The sequence below is a fragment of the Salvelinus sp. IW2-2015 genome, unplaced genomic scaffold (assembly GCF_002910315.2).
Source record: "Salvelinus sp. IW2-2015 unplaced genomic scaffold, ASM291031v2 Un_scaffold5658, whole genome shotgun sequence".
In the NCBI taxonomy this organism is placed as follows: domain Eukaryota; kingdom Metazoa; phylum Chordata; class Actinopteri; order Salmoniformes; family Salmonidae; genus Salvelinus; species Salvelinus sp. IW2-2015.
Window position 1 is genome coordinate 1 of NW_019946923.1, and position 24,991 is coordinate 24,991.

Consider the following 24,991-nt stretch of genomic DNA (forward strand, 5'->3'; position numbering starts at 1 on the left):
GACTGCTGATACATTCATATGGTTGAATGAGTGGTAAAATCAACTCATTTACATTCTACACCCACTGAGCAAATTATGATCTTTTAGGATTTAGGGARAATTAAAATAATAATTACGATAAACCATATTCACAAATTACACCCATTATCTGATCAACATGAAAATGGAACAAGCAGCAACGCCTTGTCAACAACAGAATGCAATTAGCAAGTACTGTCGCTGTGACAGTTGTATCACTTTTACTACACAAACAATTCACAATAAATAATTTTCCTTTAACGAGGTTGATTCTGGCATTGAAATGAGCTGTCGAACTCACTCTAGGCCTGTTAAAAAAAAAGAATGATGTCCATTTGGATGCCATGTTTTGGGGTTATCAATCATAAATGTGACAGAGCTTGACTGTGTGTGTGTATGGGTCTTTGTTTATGTCTGTGTGTGTGTGTGTGTGTGTGTGTGTGTGTGTGTGTGTGTGTGTGTGTGTGTGTGTGTGTGTGTGTTGGCTGGCTGGCACAGCAAGACCACATTCACCCTGGCTCTCCAAAACAGCGTGATGGGGGCTTAGTACTTTATCACAGTGAACCAGACACTGTGGTGAAAATAATCTCGCAACAACTCAGTCGGAATTAATGTCTAACCGTAAATGAATKCTCAAATATGCGGSTTAAAAATGTTACTTCAAAATGTATTYAAGCCAAAGAGTGGTTCATGACCAATTTCATTTTTGCTCTGTACTGTACAGTACCTTCTGAAACTGGAGAAGATGGTGGGATTTAGTTTCACCATGGCAGTTTGGTGCTGGTTAGAGGGAATTGTTGTATCACAGGAGGAAATGCATGAGCATGTCACTATACACAGACAAACAATACAATACATACATCCTGCAGACTTAAGGACGTACACATTCACCCTCCCTGTTAATAGAGGGCAGACTTACAGAGTGATGGCTCTACTCTGAACACCACCAGGCATTGGGCAGAGGTAGTAGACAACTAACATATCAAATCAAATGGTTATGTTCACATGCCCCAAATACAACAGGTGTAGACCTATCAGTGAAATGCTTACTACACACCCCCACACACACAACACAAAACAAAACAATAAGAATAAAAAAAGTAACAAAATTAAGACAACAATAAAAAATAACAACACACAAAACAACACAACAATGCGGCCTACGACAACGACACGACTAGTGCAAACGGCCCAGTACATCACTGGGGCCAAGCTTCCTGCCATCCAGGTCCTCTATACCAGCAGTGTTAAAGGATGGCCCTAAAACTCGTTAAAAAAAGCATTCAAGGTCCTGGAGTGGCCTAGCCAGTCTTCAGATCTCAACCCATAGAAAATCTTTGGAGGGAGTTGAAAGTCCGTTGCCCAGCAACAGCCCCAAAACATCACTGCTCTAGAGGAGATCTGCATGGAGGAATGGGCCAAAATACCAGCAACAGTGTGTGAAAACCTTGTGAAGACTTACAGAAAACGTTTGACCTCTGTCATGCCAACAAAGGGTATATAACAAAGTATTGAGATAAACTTTTGTTATTGACCAAATACTTATTTTCCACCATAATTTGCAAATAAATTCATAAAAAATCCTACACTGTGATTTCTGGATTTTTTTTCTCATTTTGTCTGTCATAGTTGAAGTGTACCTATGATGAAAATTACAGGCCTCTCTCATCTTTTTAAGTGGGAAACTTGCACAATTGGTGGCTGACTAAATACTTTTTTGCCCCACTGTATATCTTGACTTGGGCCATCTCTATTCCAGGATACTGTCCTTCTTATGGGTGACTTTTGTTCTCACCTCTTGGTGTGTGTGATGTTCATGTTCTCTAGACTGAGATCCGTCTCGTTTACACATGGCTGTACATTCTGTGCCTCCGCACCATGTGCATGTGCTCCGCAACATAATCTCGGAACCTAATCAATTCATGTTATTTGTTTGTTTCAAGACCAAACATGTCCATGGATCATTCTGGGGATACATTGGCCAAATATAAACAAAAACATTTTTGTTGTTGACAAAATAGACATCCAAATAAAATGCAGATAATGGGGCTGGATGGACCACTAGGAACATCCATCTTCACCAAACCCGGTCCCTGACAAGGAAACCACTGGACAAAATAAACAGTGGAAGACCAAGGAACACCTAGATGGAAGAATAGAAGTATTCATGGGAAGAAGCAAAAGAAATGGTGGAGGTGGAGATCATCCATGGATGACCTATGCTCACCATGGAATAAAACGGTTGAAGTCAAGTCTGTCACACGAGACTAGCTCCAACTTCACAGTCTGGTACTATCATGTTTATTATGTTGTGTTCCCCTGCTCAGACGTTGCATGCATCAACCAATGGTTGTGTGGCACGTCAGACTGTGCCATCTCACACCAGATTGCTGAAACATACCGTATGTGGTTAGCTGATACGTAAAATACCTACCCAGGCATTGTAAGTTCTGGCATGCTCCAGCAACGTCTGAGCAGAGAAACACAACCTTATTGTGAACATCTCTCCACCTCCTGCTGTGTTGACTTGACACTACTGTCAAATCACTGCTCCCCCCCACCCCCCATTTCAGTGATACCATTTTGATTGAAGATGCCCACATTCACAACAGTCAGAATGTGCTGATTGTTTGTGTGTATTCAGATACTCAAGTGACCAGGAGTTTCCCTGACCATGTGACCAGTCAGACCAGGTACATGTTGAGGTCCAGTCAGACCAGGTACATGTTGAGGCCCAGTCAGACCAGTACATGTTGGTCCAGTCAGACCAGGTACATGTTGAGGCCCAGTCAGACCAGGTACATGTTGAGGCCCAGTCAGACCAGGTACATGTTGGGGCCCAGTCAGACCAGGTACATGTTGAGGCCCAGTCAGACCAGGTACATGTTGGGGCCCAGTCAGACCAGGTACATTTGAGGCCAGTCAGACCAGGTACATGTTGAGGCCCAGTCAGACCAGGTACATGTGAGGCCCAGTCAGACCAGGTACATGTTGGGGCCCAGTCAGACCAGGTACAGTTGAGGCCCAGTCAGACCAGGTACATGTTGGGGCCCAGTCAGACCAGGTACATGTTGAGGCCCAGTCAGACCAGGTACATGTTGAGGCCCAGTCAGACCAGGTACATGTTGGGGCCCAGTCAGACCAGGTACATGTTGAGGTCCAGTCATACCAGGTACATGTTGAGGCCCAGTCAGACCAGGTACATGTTGGGGTCCAGTCAGACCAGGTACATGTTGAGGCCCAGTCAGACCAGGTACATGGTAGGCCCAGTCAGACCAGGTACATGTTGAGGCCCAGTCAGACCAGGGACATGTTGAGCCCAGTCAGACCAGGTACATGTTGGGTCCAGTCAGACCAGTACATGTTGAGGCCCAGTCAGACCAGGTACATGTTGAGGCCCAGTCAGACCAGGTACATGTTGAGGCCCAGTCAGACCAGGTACATGTTGAGCCAGTCAGACCAGGTACATGTTGAGCCAGTCAGACCAGGTACATGTTGAGCCCAGTCAGACCAGGTACATGTGAGGCCCAGTCAGACCAGGTACATGTTGAGGCCCAGTCAGACCAGGTACATGTTGAGGTCCAGTCAGACCAGGTACATGTTGATGTCCAATCAGGTCAAGTGATAAGAAAAACTCCTGGCCCTACCTAGAATATCTCTGAATAACAGAGCACCAGGATTGTGACCAATTCCCTTTCAATTCCAGTAATTTCAGGAGGTAAACTAAATCCAATTCCACATTTTCCTAATTGAAAAGCATTGAGAATAGGAATTTCAGTGTACTTCTTGAATTGAAATGGAATAGACTCCAATCCTGTAGAGCACTGAAGTCAAAAGGTGTCCCTTGGTTTGAGTACGTGTAGRTTCAGAAACATCTAGATTCAGAAACTTCTAGAGCTTCAATTATAGCTTGAGCAAACAATGGAGTCATTGAAAATCCTTTCTTTTGACAATRAAATCTGCCATTTGACAGCTGCTAATTTCCACCCAGACAACATGGATAGTGCCTGTCATAACAAGGCGAGTGTCACTATCCCTGCAGTACCATCATGGGGGCATGATTCAGAGTGGGTCTGGGCACCAGAACACTTACCATTCCAGAATTCCAATGGGACGTTTTTGAATGGCGATCACATATCCAGTGTGAACCTGTGAGCTAGACAGGCCGAGAAAGAACGAATGAGGGAATGAGAGAGACTGAAAATGAACACTGCATAGACACTGAAGTACTAGAGGACAGTGACATGCCACCTACTGGAGTCACTAGTGCTGCAAACTGTCACAGACGCCGATGGTGACAGTGGGTCATCTTTATTTAGCGCCAGACCAGCCTGACTGCGGGTTGGCCCAGGGGCTTCTGGCACGACAACCAATCACAAAGGGACACATATACATAAACCAGAGAGCTGGAGTGAACCAACAGGGGGGAAGGAAGGAGAGCGAGAACCTGGGCCACGTTCAATAAAACCCGTTTCAAGACTACAGAACACAACCCTTTTTTAACTCTTTGCTATAACATCACCGGTGTCATAGAAATTGCACTGCCATAAAAATGTAATACATTTAAAAACAGATATCTGACAGTTAAACTGCTCTTAAATGCTAACGTGCTAGCTACACAAAGTGATAACAAACAGAAACGAGACCAACTTGTAAAAAACGAAGTACAAACTTTATTATTCTGTCTTTACAAAAGGCACAAGCCTCTTCTTTATCCACCCACAAGTTTCTTCTTAAAAAAAACTCTACATATAATAGCTTCTCAACGACCGTGTGGACTGACTGTCCAACAAAACATAAGAKAACAGATAAAGAGGAGCTGGGGAGGAGAGGAGGGCGTGAGTGACGGAGWGCGTGAGTGACAGAGAGAGAAGACAGGATGAGAGTCTTGTGTTGACCAGACAGACAAAGAGATGAGGGACAGACAGACATGGGACAGGGGTTGTATTCACTAGGGCACACCGTAGCAATGGAAAAGGAAAACAACTGTTTCTTATTGAGCACGGTCAGGTAGTATCTCCCTGTTTCAGTCCATTTTCTTCCGTTTGGTGCCTAATGAATACACCCAGGGTATATGACCGGGTCAGACACAGGGAAAGGGGGAAATACACAGCTGTGTGGTTTTAGTCTCACAACATATCAAGAGCTTCAGCCGAGGTGAGGCCCCCTTTTACAAAAATAAGAGGAACCCTCTCCCATATATAGTACAGTAAGTGCTTTAGAATCGTAACCCCCCCCCCCATTCACTGACCCCCTCACAGGCAATCTGTTATGTATCTAACAGAGATATCGTATAGAAGATACACACAAAAATCTATGGAACAGTGCTTGGCATCAGCAGAGGAAATGTTTGAACACAGGTACTGAAAAGGGGTACGACAAGGTTTCTACGGACATAGCATAAAGCGTAACCAAACAAAAAAAATAACATTTTGTTCAGCATTCAATAGGACTGTCTCGGAGGACTGCCCCCTCCGATKCKGATTACAAGGTTTATAGAGGGCACACCTCAAGAATCACTGACCATTTCCAAATAATGGAACTCAACATGGCTAAGTTGGTTTTCTTCCTGGGTGAACACAGTGGTCGCGTTCCAGGCTGACTACATTGCAGTCGCACTGCACGCAGCAGCCTGTGGTTGCGTGCCACCTCACTGACTTTCCAGTCGGGCATCAGTTGGCGGTATCATTTTGTGGTAAGCTGATACAAAAACACCTATCCAGGCATTGTGAGGTTCTGGCATGTGACTGCAGTGAAGTGGCCTTGAACGTGGCCCGTGTGAATCCACTGTAAATACCAAGAAGGAAGGATAGGAGGGAGATGCGTCTCATCTGTCCAGCAGTAAAGGACTCCCTCTACACTCAATGGGAAGACATAAGGGACAATCAACAAATCAATCCAATTTGCCATCAAATAATTTTACATAAAAAACGATTCCTTTGCGTTTGGCCGTATTGTGGCCAAAAATAACCTCGGACAAAACCGTTGCTTTTTGCTCTTGAAAAGTGCCAGTTAAAGATGCTAAAGGTACTGGTGGAATCTTCTGGAATGTCTAAAAACAATGCATCCACATCTCCTCTTGGAAACCACAGCACACTAAAACAAAGCATAAGCCGCRAAGTGTGTATTTATATTGGGAGGTTCTCGACAAAAAGGTTTACAGCATCACTCCTATTGAACAATGTTCAGGCTTTCCCTATAGGTGTAGCCAGCCTCTACCTCTTTCTCGCTCTGACTCCAGGGTTGAGTTAAGGCTGGCCTCACAGTGCCTACCCTGCACATTAGAAGCTGTGTTATGGCAAACCGCTGCCCCCCTCGCTCTCTTCAAACACCCCAGGCAGCGTGTTATCCTGGGTGCAATCCAGATGGGCATATTCTGCACAATTTCTGTAAGTATTGTAAGGATCTGACAATCTGCACAGAATCTGGTCTCTCGAACACACCATGACTGTACATGTCTGTCTGCATTCCCTCCTCACTCCACGGGATAGGAGAAGCTTCAATATAGCCAGGTTCAGTCAGGTCAGCCTGGGAAAACTCAGGCTTTTGAAAAAGTGTCTGTGATCCCTGTAAAACCACTGTCATATCTGGGCACAACAAAACCATCATAGACAGACTTCACAGAGAGAATGATACACGCCCAAAAGCACAATAATAAAACAGACAATACCAGTTAGCATCCCTGGCTGAGGGCCCAAAACATTTTTTTTGCAGAGAGACATTCTAGAAATCTGTGGAAACCACAAGAAAATGTGCCTATTTTCAGAGTGGGGTTGTCACAATATCAACATTATGACGTGATACCAAGCCAAGTATCACGATGCTGAGTAGTATGGTGATACCACAGACACCTTCCCCCCTCAGGACGCTGTTCCTATTAGTGAATACATAGTCAAATGCTCAGTCAACCAATATCATTGGCCGTTAAGGTTCTGAACTCACAAACATCAGAGACGTTTTCAAAACTCAGGGACAAATGATGGGAGGAGCTTTATCAGATGATGGGAGGAGCTTTATCAGATGATGGAGGAGCTTTATCAGATGATGGGAGGAGCTTTATCAGATGATGGGAGGAGCTTTATCAGATGATGGGACCATTAATTGCACAGGGGGGGTGTGTGTGTTCTCCTACAATATCAAACAGAGGCCTGTCCCAAATACAGGGCTTTCCTAACCCCGGACACAACCCACCTAATTACAGCGTGGAGCTGGATACACCAGCCTATCCTATGTGTACAACAGCAAAAACACACAAAGGGTTTAAAAACTCAAGGCGTACACATCGATTAGCTTATTCAACAAGCTAGATGCCAAAATGTCAGAAGCAACAGACAAAAGGGTGAATCCGTGTTACAGGTTTTCATCTGTACTACTGATGCAACCAACATACTTGTTTGTAATTAGGGGAGGTGTCGCCTACATAAATGTCTACTGGGAACCCAGCCCAGTAAAAAGTGTGATGGCGCAAAAAGAGACAGAGGGAACCGTAAGTGCACTCCTCCTCTTTCCATAGTAAGCACCACTGAAATGAACAGACCTCTTGCTGCGTCAATATGGGCATTTTCTGTGTTGTCACGTTTCAGTACAATCCCTGTGATTTATCATCCAGAGCCCCCGAGCAGAACACAAGATCAAAAAGAAAACCTGTAACACAAACTCTTACAAATTCTTTGTAAAGTACAACAGAAAAACGACAACATTTTCTCCTACTAAGGAGCCAAAAAGGTGTGTTAGAACTCTTCAGAATGTGTCTTTGAATGTGTCCCACTGGGCAGAAATATGGTGAAGAGATACAGGAAGTAGAAGACTTCTTGGAGAAAATATTCTCTCGTTTGGGGGGGTTTGGGGTCGCCTGGGACGGCTGTGCTGCTGGTTGGGGTACACCTGTCCTGTCCAGGCGCGCTCTCCTGCTCGCTGGGCATAAGTTGCTTAGTTGGTTTTGGAGAAGGTGAGAAAGAGTCTCCATTGGACAACTGAGCCAAGGGACCGGGCTGGACCTGGGTGTGACACTTCCATCCTCAGGCAGCCCTCTGGAGAAGCAAGACCCAGAGAGGGAGTGGGTTGGATGGGTGCGTCGTGACCGTTGGGAAGGCTGCTGGCTGCTTGAGCTATGTGGAACTGTCAGGTCAACCATCACCTTTCTACTGATTTTTTTTGTCCGGTTTGAGAAAAAGCAAGAAAGCAGAAAAGAGAGACAGAAAGAAGTGTGCGTGTGTAATTATCCGGTTACAGTAGACTATCCTAGTTCAGTGTGTGTGTGTGAGTCTGATCCGTCTATCCAACCTAATAAATGGCCATATAATCAGAGTATTGTGGGTGTTGTATGGGGCCCCCTCTCGTGGCCCCTGTGTGTGATGGGAGGCCTCAGGGCAGTGAGCAGTCCTCTGGCCCCTCACTGTCGGACGCCGTGTCGGACCCCGCTGTGTCTGTGAGGGCGCGTCCCTGGGTGACGATCACCGCCCGCGCTGCTCCTCCTCCCCCACCCTCTCCTGGATGCTCTCAATGTGCTGGATGGCCTGGAGATGGAGGAGAGACAGATATGGGGGAAGCAGAGTGAGTGACAAACAGCAGTGGCAACACTGACTTCACCACCATCTGGTGTTCACATGTGGAAATGCACTGACAGTTGCCACTTTTTATGGACACTTTCCATAGAACTACCAAATGTTTTACAAACTGACTGAAGAAAAATCTATCTGCAACATACCAAAGATAACAGTTGCATAAATTCAGAGAGCGCAGTTTTTTCTCCCTGCGTTTGATAAAACTACAATTTCTCCACTAGTGTTCTTCTTTGGCTCACCTGCACAATGGTGTCCAGGTTCTGGCGAGACGTGGAGGCTGTGTTGATGACAGAGGCGGGCCCATGTTACCACGGTGACGTGATGGGGAGGCGGGGCTGGGACGATGACCGTGGGGTGGTGGGTGGGGGCGGGGGGCGACCTGGGGGCCAGCACCTGGAGGGACAGGAGGATGAAGAGGTCACACAGATAAACGTTGTGAATGTTAGAGAGGGACAACAGAGTCAGACTGCACAGAATCACAAACCCCATTCAGAAAGTATTCAGACCCCTTGACCTTTTCCCACATGTTGTTACGTTAAAGCCTTATTCTAAAATTGATTKAATTGTTTGCCRCCCTCACCAATCTACACATAATATCCCATAATGACAAAGAAAAAACAGGTGCTTCAACAAAGCACTGAGTAAAGGGTCTGAATACTTATGTAAATATAATATTTCAGTWGTTTATTTTCAATACATTTGCTAAAATTTCTAAAAACCTGTTTCGTTATGTCCTTATTGGGTATTGTGTGTAGATTGATGAGTAAAATAATACATTTGATCCATTTTAGAATAAGGCTGTAACGTAACAAAATGTGGAAAAGGTCAAGGGGTCTGAATACTTTCTGAATGCACTGTATTCATGGGATCAAGATGAGTGATTCTGCACCTCTCCTTGCCCAAACCGATCCCCGAAAACACACTGGTTGACACTCGCACTCAGTGAAAAGTGCATTTGTAGAAAGAGCAAGCCATTTGGTTCAGTCATCCTAAAACGCCACGTGATGACTAACAACAGATTATATTCAAGCTTTATTATTTAATAACAAGAAAATACATCAGCAGACTCATCTTCCCAACACCTCTTTCCAAGGAGCTTCTGCTGCCCTCTGGTGAACAACAATACAACTACCATAGACCTTACTATGTTCCTCTCACTACATATTCTCCAGCCTGAGCCCTAGTGACATCATGTTGCTCCCTATTCAACCTGAGATGCCACCGTGAGGGAGGGTAGGAGYGGGAGACCGTCACAGCAGAGACTGGATTTCTAGGGCCATATAAAATGAACAAAATGCATCAGTGATTCGTATTTTCCTTCAACTTTCTGAAGATGCAACAACACAGGAATGCCCCTGTCTGTGTGCGCACGTTTGTCTACCACTTCGTGTAGCCGCTAGTGATGATGCTAATGTCATGACAACCGTCTTCTGAAAAAGGTTCCCCAAAACCTTATCAATTAAATGTTAACTACAAATGTGGCCTATGCCTACCTGGCAGAATGATATCATGATTATTTGCATCACTCGAGTGGACATTTGTTTTGTAAACTCTGCCATCAAATGAGCGCTACAGAAACATTGCTACCCAAACAACAGTCTCTGGCTGGTGTGCAGTTCAATTAAAGTGTAACTACACCCCAAAATCAACCTTTATTTTTTCCACACCRCAAAAGTTGTCTCCTGGTGTGGTCTAAGCATTATTGTGGACTTACAACATCCAGTTGTGTTGTTTTTCTATTAAAAAAAATGTTATTTTGAGAGCAAAACAGAATCAGGCAAAAGCAATAACAACAAAAATATGGGACTAGAATGATTCCRGGGCTCTCAAGGATGTGACTGAAGCGTAGTGATCTGTGTGCCGGTAATGGTGAGTCGACCGTAAATGTGTCAGAGCTGTTGACCGCGGTAAACCTTGAGCTCAGCTATATGTTATTCTCAGATGGGTGTTGTGTTGAATCGTTTTCACTGTGGCAATTTAGAGTCTTCCTGGTGCCTCTGGAGACAATAATGTATGTCACATCAGTAGTGTGTGTATGTGTGCGTCCTCTGAACATATGTGTGTGTATTGATATGCAAGTGTGATTGTATGTCTCTCAGTCTCACCTGTGGGCTGTGGGCTGGGGTCCTGGCTCTCTCCTGCTGCTCGGAGTGAGCTCCTAACACATGTTCAGGCTGAGTACCACCAACCACAACACAGCAGACCTGAGTGGTTAACAGAGGTAGGACTCAGACTGGAGACAATAACACGGCCATTACTGAATATGCACCGTCATATCTATTATCTCTGCGCAACATTGCTAATGAGTATGGTCATTAAAGCCTTGGATTGGTCTTTCTATACTGAACATAAATATAAACGCAACATGCTACAATTATAAAGACTTTGTTGAGTATAAGGAAATCAGTCAATTGAGATAAATTAATTAGGTCCTAATTTATGGATTTCACATGATTGGGAATACAGATATAAATCTGTTGGGGGGAAAAGGTAGGGCCGTGGATCAGAAGACCAGTCCGTATCTGGTGGGACCACCATTTGCGTCATGCAGCTTGACAAATCTCCTTCACATAGAGTTGATCAGGCAGTTGATTGTGGCCTWTGGAATGTTGCCCCACTCTTCTTCAATGGCTGTGTGAAGTTGCTGTATATTGGCGGGAATTGGAATACGCTGTCGTACACATCCGTCGTACACATCCGTCCAGAGCCCAAACATCCCAAACATGCTCAATGGGTGACACGTCTGGTGAGTATGCAGGCCATAGAAGAACTGGCACATTTTCAGCTTCCAGGAATTGTGTACAGATCCTTGCGACATGAGGCCGTGTATTATCATGCTAAAACATGAGGTGCATTTTATAGGCCTTCCCAATGGTACATGCATTGGCATTCAAATAGACTGAATTTTACAGCCTACCAGTAGAGATGTTGGCGATGCAAGCACACTGTAAAGCCTGTTCATGTAGGCTACCAGTAGCATTAATCTCACCCTGTCCATGTAGGCTACAGTAGCATTAATCTCACCCTGTCCATGTAGCACAGTAGCATTAATCTCACCTTGTCCATGTAGGCTACTAGTAGCATTAACCTCCCCTGTCCATGTAGGCTAACAGTTGCATTAATCTCACCCTGCCATGTAGGCTTACTAGTAGCATTAACCTCACCCTGCATAGTAGGCTACTAGTAGCATTAACCTCACCTGTCCATGTAGGCACAGTAGCATTAACTCACCCTGTCCATGTAGGCTACCAGTAGCATTAACCTCACCCTGTCCATGTAGGCTAACAGTGCATTAATCTCACCCTGTCCATGTAGGCTACCAGTAGCATTAATCTCACCTGTCCATGTAGGCTACTAGTAGCATTAACCTCACCCTGTCCATGTAGGCAACAGTAGCATTAATCTCACCCTGTCCATGTAGGCTAATAGTAGCATTAATCTCACCCTGTCATGTAGGCTACAGTAGCATTAATCTCACCCTGTCCATGTAACTACACAGTAGCATTAATCTCACCCTGTCCATGTAGGCTACCAGTAGCATTAATCTCCACCTGTCCATGTAGGCTAACAGTAGAATTAATCTCACCCTGTCCATGTAGGCTAACAGTAGCATTAATCTCACCCTGTCCATGTAGGCTAACAGTAGCATTAATCTCACCCTGTCCATGTAGGCTAACAGTAGCATTAATCTCACCTGTCCATGTAGGCTAACAGTAGCATTAATCTCACCCTCGCCATTTCAGATGTATAAGGGTTTGTATAGAGGTTGACCGATTAATCGGAATGGCGATTAATTTGGGCCGATTTCAAGTTTTCATAACAATCGGTAATCGTCATTTTTGGACACCGATTATGGCCGATTACATTGCACTCCACGAGGACACTGCGTGGCAGGCTGACCACCTGTTACGTGAGTGCAGCAAGGAGCCAAGGTAAGTTGCTAGCTAGCATTAAACGTATCTTATAAAAAAACAATCAATCTTAACATAGTCACTAGTAACTACACATGGTGATGATATTACTAGTTTATCTAGCTTGTCCTGCGTTGTATATAATCGATGCGCTGCCTGTTAATTATCAGCGAATCACAGCCTACTTCGCCAAACGGGTGATGAATTAACAAGCGCATTCGCGAAAAAAGCACTGCCGTTGCACCAATGTGTACCTAACCATAAACACCAATGCCTGTCTTAAAATCGTATATATTTTTTAAACTGCATATTTAGTTAATATTGCCTGCTAACATGAATTTATTTTAACTGGGGAAATTGTGTCACTTCTCTTGTGTTCTGTGCAAGCAGAGTCAGGGTATATGCAGCAGTTTGGGGCGCCTGGCTCGTTGCGAACTGTGTGAAGACCATTTCTTCCTAACAAAGACCGTAATTAATTTGCCAGAATTGTACATAATTATGACATAACGTTGAAGGTTGTGCAATGTAACAGCAATATTTAGACTTATGGTTGCCACCCGTTACATAAAATACGAACGGTTCCGTATTTCACCGAAAGAATAAACGTTTTGTTTTCGAAGTGATAGTTTCCGGATTTGACCATATTAATGACCTACGGCTCGTATTTCTGTGTTATTATATTATATTAAGTCTATGATTTGATATTTGATAGAGCAGACTGACTGAGCGGTGGTAGGCAGCAGCAGGCTCACAAGCATTCTATTCAAACAGCACTTTCCTGCATTTGCCAGCAGCTCTTCGCTGTGCTTCAAGCATTGCGCTCTTTAGACTTCAAGCCTATCAACTTCCCAAGATTAGGCTGGCAATACTAAAGTGCCTATAAGAACAGCCAATAGTCAAAGGTATAGGAAATACAAATGGTAAGAGAGAAATAGTCCTATCCTAAAACTTCTTACCTGGGAATAATGAAGATTCATGTTAAAAGGAACCACCAGCTTTCATGTGTTCTCATGTTTTGAGCAAGGAACTGAAATTTAGCTTCCTTACATGGCAAATATTGCACTTTTACTTTCTTCTCCAACACTTTGTTTTTGCATTATTTAAACCAAATTGAACATGTTTCATTATTATTGAGACTAAATTGATTTTATTGATGTATTATATTAAGTTAAAATAAAATGTGCATTCAGTATTGTTGTAATTGTCATTATTACAAATATATATATATATATATATATACACACACAAATCGGCTTGGCTTTTTTTGGTCCTCCAATAATCGGTATCGGCGTTGAAAAATCATAATTGACCGATCATGTTTTTCAAACGAGAAAACAACAAAAAAAACAGTTCCTTTGTAATGGAAGGGCAAGTTGAAGTCAATATTCTGTTGACCTCATGAAATGGTTTTACCACAACAAACTAGCCCAACACCCATCAATTGAAACGGTGGGAAACTCTCACAAAATCTGATCAGAAATAAAATCATTGGATAATTATATTGGAGCAGGAGAGTTTATAAATAGCCTACAATATTTCCAGGGACTTTTTAACGACCAAATCGAGGAAATTACTGATTTTCAACTCGACTTGATTTTCTGAGCTCCAAATTCAAGTACTTCAATCACTTCAAACACGCTGTGCAAACCCTGAATCCGGTGGTTCCTGACAATTACTTGTTGTGGTTGTGGGTCTGTTCCTACCTCCTCCTGTCTCAAATGCTCCTCCAGCATCATGCGGACAGAGCGCTCCTTGTCCAGCTGCTGTCTCAGCTCCACCATCTCCCTCCGCAGGTCCTCCGTCTTCTCCTCCTCCAAAATGTCTGGGGAACCGATCCCTTCATCCTTCTCCTCCGCCCCACGCCTCCTCTTTGGGGAGGAGCCGCTGAACTCCTGTTGGAGCAAGAGAGGGAGCGAAAGGAGGGAGGGAGAGTAAGTCATGGAGGACTAAGATAGGTTTGATTTGAACTTCGACGGGTGATTCCTTCCATTGCAGTGTGTTTGATGAACAGTCTATGAACTAAGGAATGGACACAGGAAAGTAAACTGAATTTTAAATGCTGAGAAGAGTAGAACATTTCTCATCTACTGAGGGCAGATTACTATTGTTAAAAAACTAAGTAATGATTCTGAGCACAGTAGTGTGTCTAGAGAGCCACATGCTGGTAGGAACAACTGCTTATCCAAACTAAATGGGGGGGGGGGCACACTAGTGACACCAAATGATGACTGTCTCACCTGAATGAAACGTTTGAGCTGGCTGTTCTGCTGCAGTAGCCGTGTCTTCTCCTGCTCCAGAGCGAAGATGTACTCTGCTGTCTGCTGCAAGATGGCCGCCTGTAGAGGAGTGAACACTGTTATAACTACGACAAAATTATACATAGCAGCAACAAGAGCCTGTTGACTGGTGCTGTAGCAGCAACAAGAGCTCTTGGCTGGTTTGCTTGTGCAAGCAACACGAGCTGTTGACTGGTGCTGTAGCAGCAAACAAGAGCCTCTTGGCTGGTGCTGTAGCAGCAACAAGAGCCTGTTGACTGGTGCTGTAGCAGCAACAAGAGCCTGTTGACTGGTGCTGTAGCAGCAACAAGAGCTCTTGACTGGTGCTGTAGCAGCAACAAGAGCCTGTTGACTGGTGCTGTAGCAGCAACAAGAGCCTGTTGACTGGTGCTGTAGCAGCAACAAGAGCCTGTTGACTGGTGCTGTAGCAGCAACAAGAGCCTCTGGGTGTGCTGTAGCAGCAACAAGAGCCTGTTGACTGGTGCTGTAGCAGCAACAAGAGCCTCTTGGCTGGTGCTGTAGCAGCACCAAGAGCCTGTTGACTGGTGCTGTAGCAGCAACAAGAGCCTCTTGGCTGGTGCTGTCGGCAGCAACAAGAGCCTGTTGACTGGTGCTGTAGCAGCAACAAGAGCCTCTTGACTGGTGCTGTAGCAGCAACAAGAGCCTGTTGACTGGTGCTGTAGCAGCACAAGAGCCTTGACTGGCGTAGCCCTGTTGACGGTGCTGTAGCAGCAACAAGAGCCTTGTTGACTGGTGCTGTAGCAGCAACAAGAACCTCTTGGCTGGCTGTAGCAGCAAAGAGCTGATGGTGCTGTAGCAGCAACAAGAGCCTCTTGACTGGTGCTGTAGCAGCAACAGAGCCTCTTGGCTGGTGCTGTAGCAGCAACAAGAGCCTCTGACTGGTGCTGTAGCAGCAACAAGAGCCTGTACAACATCAAAGGGAAGACTTGACTAGCAACTTATCAGTACGTGTTCAGGTCTGCTTGAAAGTTTGTGAACCCCTTGTTCTATTACAGATTTTTGTTTAGTTTTTTACCATGAAATCTTCATTTAATCAGAACAAGTGTTTTTGATCTGACATAACAGGTTTATTTTACCAATACCATATGTCGGTGTACAGGAATCACGTGTGTAGCAGAAAAACAACATTAAAAGTATTAGTGCAAGTTCAAAAATAAGTGCAACCCTTGTTGCATTGGTTAATCAGTAGGTAAGTAGGTTCAGGTGGGAAAATAATTTGGTACCAAATGAACCCATCAAAGGAGAGATCGTTAGGAAAGAGTTTGGGGGGACTCTGATAAATAGAGATAAGAAACCTGGTCATTTTGGTGTTACCCAACCAGGTGAATGCAAAGCACACCATGCAGAGAGGATAGGAGATATCCTACTGTCCATATCCCTGTCTGTATGATCTCTCTAGACTAACCTACTGTCCCAATCTCCATGTCTGGCTGATTCTCTAGACTAACTACTAACCCAATCTCCATGTCTGATGATCTCTCTAGACTCCTACTACCAATATCCTGTCTGTAATCTCTCTAGACAACCTACTACCCAATATCCCTGTCTGTCAGATCTCTCTAGAACCTACTAACCATATCCTGTCTGCTGATCTCTCTAGACTAACCTACTAACCAATATCCTGTCTGTCTGATCTCTCTAGATCCTACTACCCAATATCCCTGTCTGTCAGATCTCTCTAGACTAACCTACTAACCAATATCCCTGTCTGTCAGATCTCTCTAGACTAACCTACTAACCCAATATCCCTGTCTGTCTGATCTCTCTAGACTAACCTACTAACCAATATCCCTGTCTGTCTGATCTCTCTAGACTAACCTACTAACCCACATCTCCCTGTCTGTCTGACTGATCTTTCGACTTGAACCTACTATCCCACTATACCCATCTGACCGATCTCTCTAGACTTTAACCTACTATCTTAATCTCCCTGTCTGTCTGACTGATCTTCTAGACCAGGTATTCCCAAACTGGGGAACACGCAATGCCGTCGGGGGTACGCCAAATAAAAATGTGAATCACAAGTATAAAAAATGCAAACAAAATTTGAAAAAACATTTCTTTTTCTTCACGTTTTCAACAGCCCATTTATATTTTCCACTGGGGCTATACATTTAGGTGAGGTTCTCTCTCTTGCCTGAGTAGCCTCGTTTCACTGCCAAAAATAAAACTAAGCCATCTAGTGTTCAGTGAAATAACAACACAAATTCAATACAGGCAGCATAGTCAAATACTTAACAAATAATTAACATCCAACCGTTACTCTCTCGCGGGAATTACCACTAACGGTCCTTATGTAGGCAAAAGTAGCTGCTGCTCATTCCGTTTGCTCGAAAATTGATAAATGTTTAAAAAAGTAAGGGCGGCGTCCATAGAGACACAAACCAGCTCGACGACATTGTTCTGCTTCCATCATGAGCACATCCAATGCTAGCATCAGTAATTCTACATTTTGTTGTAGCCCAGCTAGCATGGACACTGACAGTTGTGAATCTGATGCAGCCGAAGAGCTACTGCCCCCTTACCCGGGAAAGCACTGAAGAACAGATTTGGACGTTGGACCATCGAACTACATTGATTTGGGGCTCACTTATATTGGGAGTAGTGCCTTTCCTCAGCCACATTGTGGTTATATGTGATAAGTATCGCACAACTCGATGAAACTTCAATCTTGCGCAGACATTTAGAAACAGACATTTAGAAACAAAACATGCCAATTTGGAGCTAGAATAGACGACTTTCAGTAGTAAGACATGTATAAAAGCAACAGATACCATTAATAAGAAGGGGCTAGAAGTGTCTTATATGGTGAGCTACCGAGTGGCTAGGACAAGCAAGCCCAGACTATTGTGGAGGACTTCATTCTTCCTGCTGCCGCGGATATGCAATATCCCAATATCCCTGTCTGTCTGATCTCTCTAGACTACCCTACTAACCAATATCCCTGTTGTATGTTCTCTCTAGACTAACCTACTAACCCATATCCTGTCTGTATGATCTCTCTAGACTAAACCTACTAACCCAATATCCTGTCTGTCAGATCTCTCTAAGACTAACCTACTAACCCAATATCCCTGTCTGTAGATCTCTCTAGACTAACCTACTAACCCTAATATCCCTGTCTGTCTGATCTCTCTAGACTAACCCTACTAACCCAATATCCTGTCTGTAGATCTCTCTAGACTAACCTACTAACCAATATCCCTGTCTGTAGATCTCTCTAGACTAACCTACTAACCAATATCCTGTTGTCTGATTTCTTAGACTAACCTACTACCCAATTCCCTGTCTGTAGATCTCTCTAGACTAACCTACTAACCCAATATCATGTCTTGGATCTCTCTAGACTAACCTACTAACCCTATCCCTGTCTGTCAGATCTCTCTAGACTAACTACTAAACCCAATATCCCTGTCTGTCAGATCTCTCTAGACTAACCTACTAACCCAATATCCTGTCTGTCAGATCTCTCTAGACTAACCTACTAACCAATATCCCTGTCTGTCTGATCTCTCTAGACTAACCCAATATCCTGTCCACTACATATGTGGTGGACTTTTCTGCCTTTATTGTGTCCTCTTATAATTTCATTAATGCATGTTGTAGTTTGTTACGCGGTTTTAATTTGTTATTGTCTAATAAACAAGTCAAAGTCTGACCTACCTTGCTGAGTTTCTCTCCCTTCCTTTCCTCCCTCGGACCCACCTTGCTGAGTTTCTCTCCGTCGCTGTGGGGGATGAGCGTCTTGAGCGATTGGAAGCCGGAGTTGATGCTCTGCATGCGCCGCCGCTCGTTGCTGTTGGCGATCTCCCGGCGGATCCGCCGCTCCTGGTCGCGCGCCGTCTCGGGGGTCAGGGGAATGTTCGCCAGGCTGGGGGGGAGGAAGAGAAGAGGTCGTAAGGTTACACAATAGGGGTCAAAGGTCCACAGAGTAGATATCAAGCGAGCTCTTCAAGTTGACCTCTATTAGTCAGTTTTGAATGGAGTATAAATTCAAAACATGAATGAACCTACTGTGCGCAACAGCGCAGCCATGTATGAACTATCAAAACAAGCCAGAAAACAAAGCTTTGTTGAGCTTTCAAAACAGAACCACTGTGATGGTCAATTTCAATGCTAAAAATACAGTAACAACCATGTCATGTGCCATGCTCCCTACGTACCAAGCTGACTGTGYCCTGAGAAAACAGCATGAAAGTGCAGAACAGGCTTTGATGCCGTTTTCTTATAACACCCTAGCAGACGCTTCACAAGGMCCACTGCACAACACAATGCTGACTTTCCTGCTAGAACCCCTGGCCAAACCCCGTTGTTTCTGACCTCTGAACCCACGGAACACAGCCTGTGAGAATTCCAACCAGAAAAGCGTTTGTCATCCTGATTTGTTCAGCATGGCTCCCACACAGATTCCATTTGGGATGGGAAATGTCTAATTGAACTTCCACATCCTCTGTATCTAATGGGAGTATCACTGGGAAGCTTTATAGTAGCAAGGCTCTTATCAGTACTGACTCAGCTGCCTCAGAGCAAACACAGGGAACAATTGTGCAGACACAGATGGGGAGAGAGACCRTGTCTGCTGTTTCCTTACAACCCAGAAACCAGCCAGCAAACACAGCCTCTGCCAAATCACGACTGGGTGGTAGCGAATAGCAAGCCCAGTCACAAATACAACCACCATAGCTTGACAGACTAGGAACAGTATATTAGATTAGTTGCTTTAAACAGGGTCCCCAAATTATAGCAACATTAACATAATAAACATTAAAGTATTATCATAATAAATACACATTTGTTAGTGAGGAATCATGTTTGAGAATGTATTATGACCAAATGTGCACCTCAAAGACTAGAATTGAGTGTTGCTTGGAAAATGTTATGCAAAATCCTACATTTGGAATTTTACACAATTCGAAAATAGAACTACATGTCCCAGACCACGTGCGCAGACCACACTTTATCCTTCATCTCCGCCTCCCTGTCTACTAAAGGTTGCAAATGCATCGACTGGCCTTCCACTATACACACCCCCTAATTAAAAAGACCACTATTAATTTCTCAATCGGTTGCGGAAAGCCTCGCGGCGACACAATCAATTTCAAACGGTCCAATCTGTTTTAGAATGTATCGCGACGCCACACTACTGCGTTCAAAAACACTAATCGAGTCCTCCGCCATTACAACAATGCGACTGCTTCCTCTTACATGCGGCGGCATGGCTGAGCTGCGGGATAAAAGACGCAGTGCATACGGTAGAGTGCWCCAAAATGTGGCCAGGAATACCAGCGAAACTGCGAATTCGTTGCACAAATGCGATTACTTAAACTTTCACCGTGAATTTTACATAAATGATCAGGAAATGTGAAGTTACTGGAGGGAAGACTACGACAGATCCCTCACCACTTTAGCACAAGCATGGCCGCACTGCCCACAATAACTTCAGCGCGCTCCCCAACGAACTGAACAAACAGTACCCTCTAGGACTTGTGAGCTAAACATGCATAACAAAGGTGCGACACCTTTGTTATACATGTACTACCTCTCTTGCTCCTATGTAAATTAGTATACTTATCCAAAACATAACGTAACCGTTGGGAAAATATCAAAATAGCCAGGGATCTCTCAGAAGAGCAGTAGCGTGGTGTGCATGTAACCACGTGGGGTATGTTTGTTAGCTACTAAATGTCTAGATTTCGCTAAAGTAAAGGTAAAATTAAGTTACATATGAATGTACTGAATCGTCTTCTACCTAATATGAGTACTTAATCGATATTCAATAAAGGTAAATGTCTCGCTCTCTGACAGTGGGTCGTGTACAGTACACAATAACATACAGATCAAATCAAGCATGTTGCCACGCCACAGTCGCTAAGTGCGCACCACAAGCAGAGATAAACAAATGATCATATAAAATAATGCGAAATAGTTAAAGTGCACACACACCTGCAAAGACCCCCAATCACTTCCTTCTCCGTTTTCCTAAAATGTTGCAAGGAGGGCACCTTCTGTGCTGGTACCATGAAATACTCCATGCTTTCCTCTCCAGTTGTGTGTCCCCCGGTTCAAATGAATTAACGCACAAAATATGTTCCAGTTGCAAATTCCCTTGCTCATAAATCTAGAATAATTTCATAATTCGGAAATTTCCTTATGTGGTAGCAGAGCAGTCGGAGTTGTAACGTTACTCTACTTCCAGCTGATAGGGTTCCCTCGTTGTGTGGCGCTCTCAATCTCTCTCTCTTTCCTTCTGCATGTACGTGTATGTGTGTAGTTGCAGCTGATCGGATGTCTTTCAAGGCGGGAAACAGCTGGTAGGAATCACACAGCACTACCAAAAGCCTCCTTCCGCGGACAGAGGGACTGCATCATGTAAACAAAGGATTATTTAAATCATCTACACTGGAGGGGGCGAGGCACGAGTCTGGTGGATTAAATGATAGCCACAAATGTATAATTGTTTCCATTGAGTGATACGGATCACTGATGCCATATCTCGAATCCTAGTAGCCTAATCTACAGTTATTAAGACATTATCTATTTTATGAGGATTTCCCATGTAAATTAGGAAAAAACATTTTTTTTTGCATGCGTCACTTTGTTATTTTAAATCTACGATGTTTTTCGAAATGTTAACGATAGAGCGGAGGAAACCAGTCTGTTGTAGGGGCACTGGTCTCCTCCCACTATGAAGCGAACAAGCGGGATCAGCTGACGAGTTGGCAGGGCTCACAAAAACAGCAACAAACTGTGGGGGGTGGGCTCGAGTGGGGAGAGGAGCGAAGGGAAACAGCGCCGAGAGAAAGAGGCTGACATTGAACAGCTGAATGTGTTCACCATTTTGGGTGTAGGAGAGGAGGAGAGTTACCTAATCGCCACTCCTGCCTTGTTGGTGCGTGCTGTGCGAGCAGAACAGAACTCGAGCCACAAAATGGGAGCAGTACCCTTGCACCCGGAAATGTGTGTAGTATAAGCGTGTATAGCAATGTTACAATGTTGGTAAATTTCACGGCTGATCATTCGCTGCTGCAACAATTGTTACACTTGCTGCTGTTGCTGTGTACAATGTTGCATGACAGGCTATTGCGGCGTTATAGTATAGCGCCATCTTTCTCCCAAAACTGCAGGCACTCCGCAAGTTTAGCACAGGATCATTTAGCTACTTATTGACACGCCCCAGCTATTGCTTTTCCTATGCTATTAGCGATGAATAGTCTTTATATGACATCATAGATAGGCTGGACCTAGATTCATTGATAAAAAATGAAAGCCTGCAGTCAGCTGGTTTAGCTTCTAGGCTAAAGGAGCTCACTGGGTGGTCAGGCTACATCCTGATATGGAAAAGGAAGACCTGGCGCATGTCCAGCAGCATGATGCACCATGCAACATACACAATATTGCAGATGACATTGACAATACACAACTATTTTCAGCTACTAAAGAGACTTCATCTATTCCACATTCCTATGTAACTTTAATACTGTGCCCATATGATCTGAATGGTCTGAATAACATACCTGTAATAAATGGAGGGCAGGAATGATTAGAGCATTTTGCATTATTTCAGAGAACATTGTTAGTGTCATAGCCTATACACATAATTATAAGCAAAGTAGCCTATTACATAACTAATATGGTTAACCATTAAGAGCCTAAACGCATGACTCCAGTCTCGTTTCTGATTCTGCCCTTCACACCTGAATCTGAGCATTCCCAACAGTGTTTATTCAGTAGTCTACCTAGTCATAAAGCAAATGAACAACTGGATACGTTTTACAGGAGCAAAAAACCCTCTGCAACAAATATAACATACTGTACATCGGTAAAGGTGGTAGTTAATCTGTTATTACATATTTTTGCACCAGTCATCATTGCTCATAGGGCTACACTTCTCCTCCAGTACACTGGTAACACACACACAAACACACACAGKCCCTGGAGGACAGCCAGGGACACTGGCATAATACCACAAAAGGACGAAGGCAACACAGTTAAAGGCTATACACTTAAAGGCTATACAGTCAAGTAATGTTGTCGACCTGCCATTATGTTTAGAGTTATGTGATACCTGTCTGTCTGGTGGCTGTGGTGCTACACACAACTTACCCTTCACCTTAAATAACCTGTTGCATGGCTGTTTTCATCAATAATAATTATTAACACATTAATATAGGCTATGTTTATTTGTGTACTTTAGTGGGAGTGTATTTGCCCATGAATGTAACATTTTTGGATGTACCACTAGGTACCAGCCACTATAGGTCCAAAGAGTTCTGTACACAACGTAGGTGTTGCATAACTTCATTGTTACTTAACGTATGCCCCAGACATATTTACCCATATTTTCCCTGAGACAGACGTATTCACCCAATATCATGCACAATTTACATGATCAATGATGAAGTTATGTTGGACTTGATCATTAGTCCTAGTCTTGGGAGAGCTAGACATATGTGCAACCCAGCACTAAAACACCAGACACAACTGGGATTTCACAATTTCCTGTTACTGACACGACCTCTGGTGGTTGGATGAGGTAAAACAATGTTACTGGTTCAGCACTTACCTGAAACACCATAATTGCTCTGGGGTTTTTGGTACTCCGAGGCAGTGTATCGGAGTTCTCCCTAAGCAACACAAGTGGGCTATACCTAATGGTGCACTGCAAGAATTATTAGGGCTATGGGCCTAGGTATGTGCCACCTATTGCAGTAGGAATTTATTGACTTGGTAGGTAGCCTAAGTACATTGATTGGTCCCTGTAATTTCCTAAATTAATTTAGTAATTGAATAACAATAGACAAAAATATAGGCTTTATATAGGTATATTTATAATAGTACTATTTTCTCCCATCATCTCTAATAAACTGAACGCGAATGAATAGAAAATAAGCAAATGTCACTTATAAGACAACAAAACAATTAAGAAACACGTTTGTTGAATATAAAGAAGTTAACGGGTTAAATGTGAGCACCAAATATGTGGCAAGGAGTTTTTTTTAAAGAAGCTCAGCAATTTCCTGTTTAAACTTGGGAAAACAGAGACGTGTCCATTAACACAGATGCGTTAAAACATGCAAACCAATTGTCTCCTAACACATACATATACATTATAATTTTTATGTATGGGTCATTGTAAGAGTTAAAGCGGGTTAAAGAAAAATGTAAGTTCAGCGGGGAAGGAGAGAGACTTGTTTTGAGAGGAGCTGAGGACTGACTTCCCATGGTGGATGGGCGGAGCAGGAAGCATGCGCTGAGCTGGCAGAGCCGGGGCTAGTCTGCTGCGCGCGAGGAGAGGGAGATCACGGGCTGGCTCGGGTCCTCTCAGACGGACGCGGGGAGACCACCTTACCAATCACGTCTCCTTGAGGACTAAATAGGCGAAAACAGAAAAGAGCAAGAGAGAGAGTGAGAGACAGGGAGAAATAGAAGAATAGAAAGCTATAAGGACAACACCTCCGTTTGTAACCACAGGGAGTCGGCATCTGGAAACATAACGAGCGAAGAAGACCCCCCCCCCCTCGCGACATCTCTCGGCTCTGTATCTCCCAGCGCACCCCTCCTATAGCCTACTCCCTGGAGAACGACCACCCATTGAACACCCTAATTGACCAGCGTTGCCATTAAGCGATGCACTTTGAATCCAAGACGAAACCGAACGCGTAATTTTGATGCACATTTAACAACCAGTGATCATAATTTTCCAAAACGGAACAGTTTAGACTATGGATACAGTTTTGGGTGTTTAGCCTAAATTTAACGGGTTTCTGGCGACGTGAAATTATCTCATCCCCGGTAACTGACATCAACACTATACTTTTATCTCGTATTGCTTGTGGAAGAGTCTTATCATCTTCGTTTTATTCCATTTTCCATTTTCTTTTTCAAACCAATGGTCTGGGAACGGACCGCCTCACTCAACACATACTATTTCATTTAGACGTGTCAGCTTCGTTTAGCGCTTTGAACGAGGACAACATTACAGAATTGCAAGGGGAAATTGTCATCGAGAGTATTTTGCACAAACATACTGAGTGGAAAGTTTGTTGCCGGAGAGGGAATAGATCGGAGACATCTCGGCCATATCCACGGGATTTTTCCCTAAGGTAAGCCCGTTGCCTTTAGCCTACAACTCCCCTATATCCTTCCCTCTATCCTTCTCTGTGTGTCGGGTTATTGTTACACTGGATGACATATAGGCGTT

General features: G+C 43.9%; 1 protein-coding gene across 1 annotated transcript; it reads right to left on the reverse strand.

Moving 5' to 3' along the window:
- Positions 1–4,668: 4,668 nt before the first annotated feature.
- Positions 4,669–21,196, reverse strand: LOC112078418 (transcription factor AP-4-like). Its single transcript, XM_070442048.1, is given in 9 exon segments — positions 4,669–8,483; positions 8,486–8,534; positions 8,822–8,885; positions 8,887–8,975; positions 10,688–10,786; positions 14,197–14,385; positions 14,731–14,829; positions 18,454–18,661; positions 20,734–21,196. Coding segments are annotated over 9 exon segments (987 nt in total). The 5' UTR covers positions 20,823–21,196; the 3' UTR covers positions 4,669–8,382.
- Positions 21,197–24,991: the final 3,795 nt, after the last annotated feature.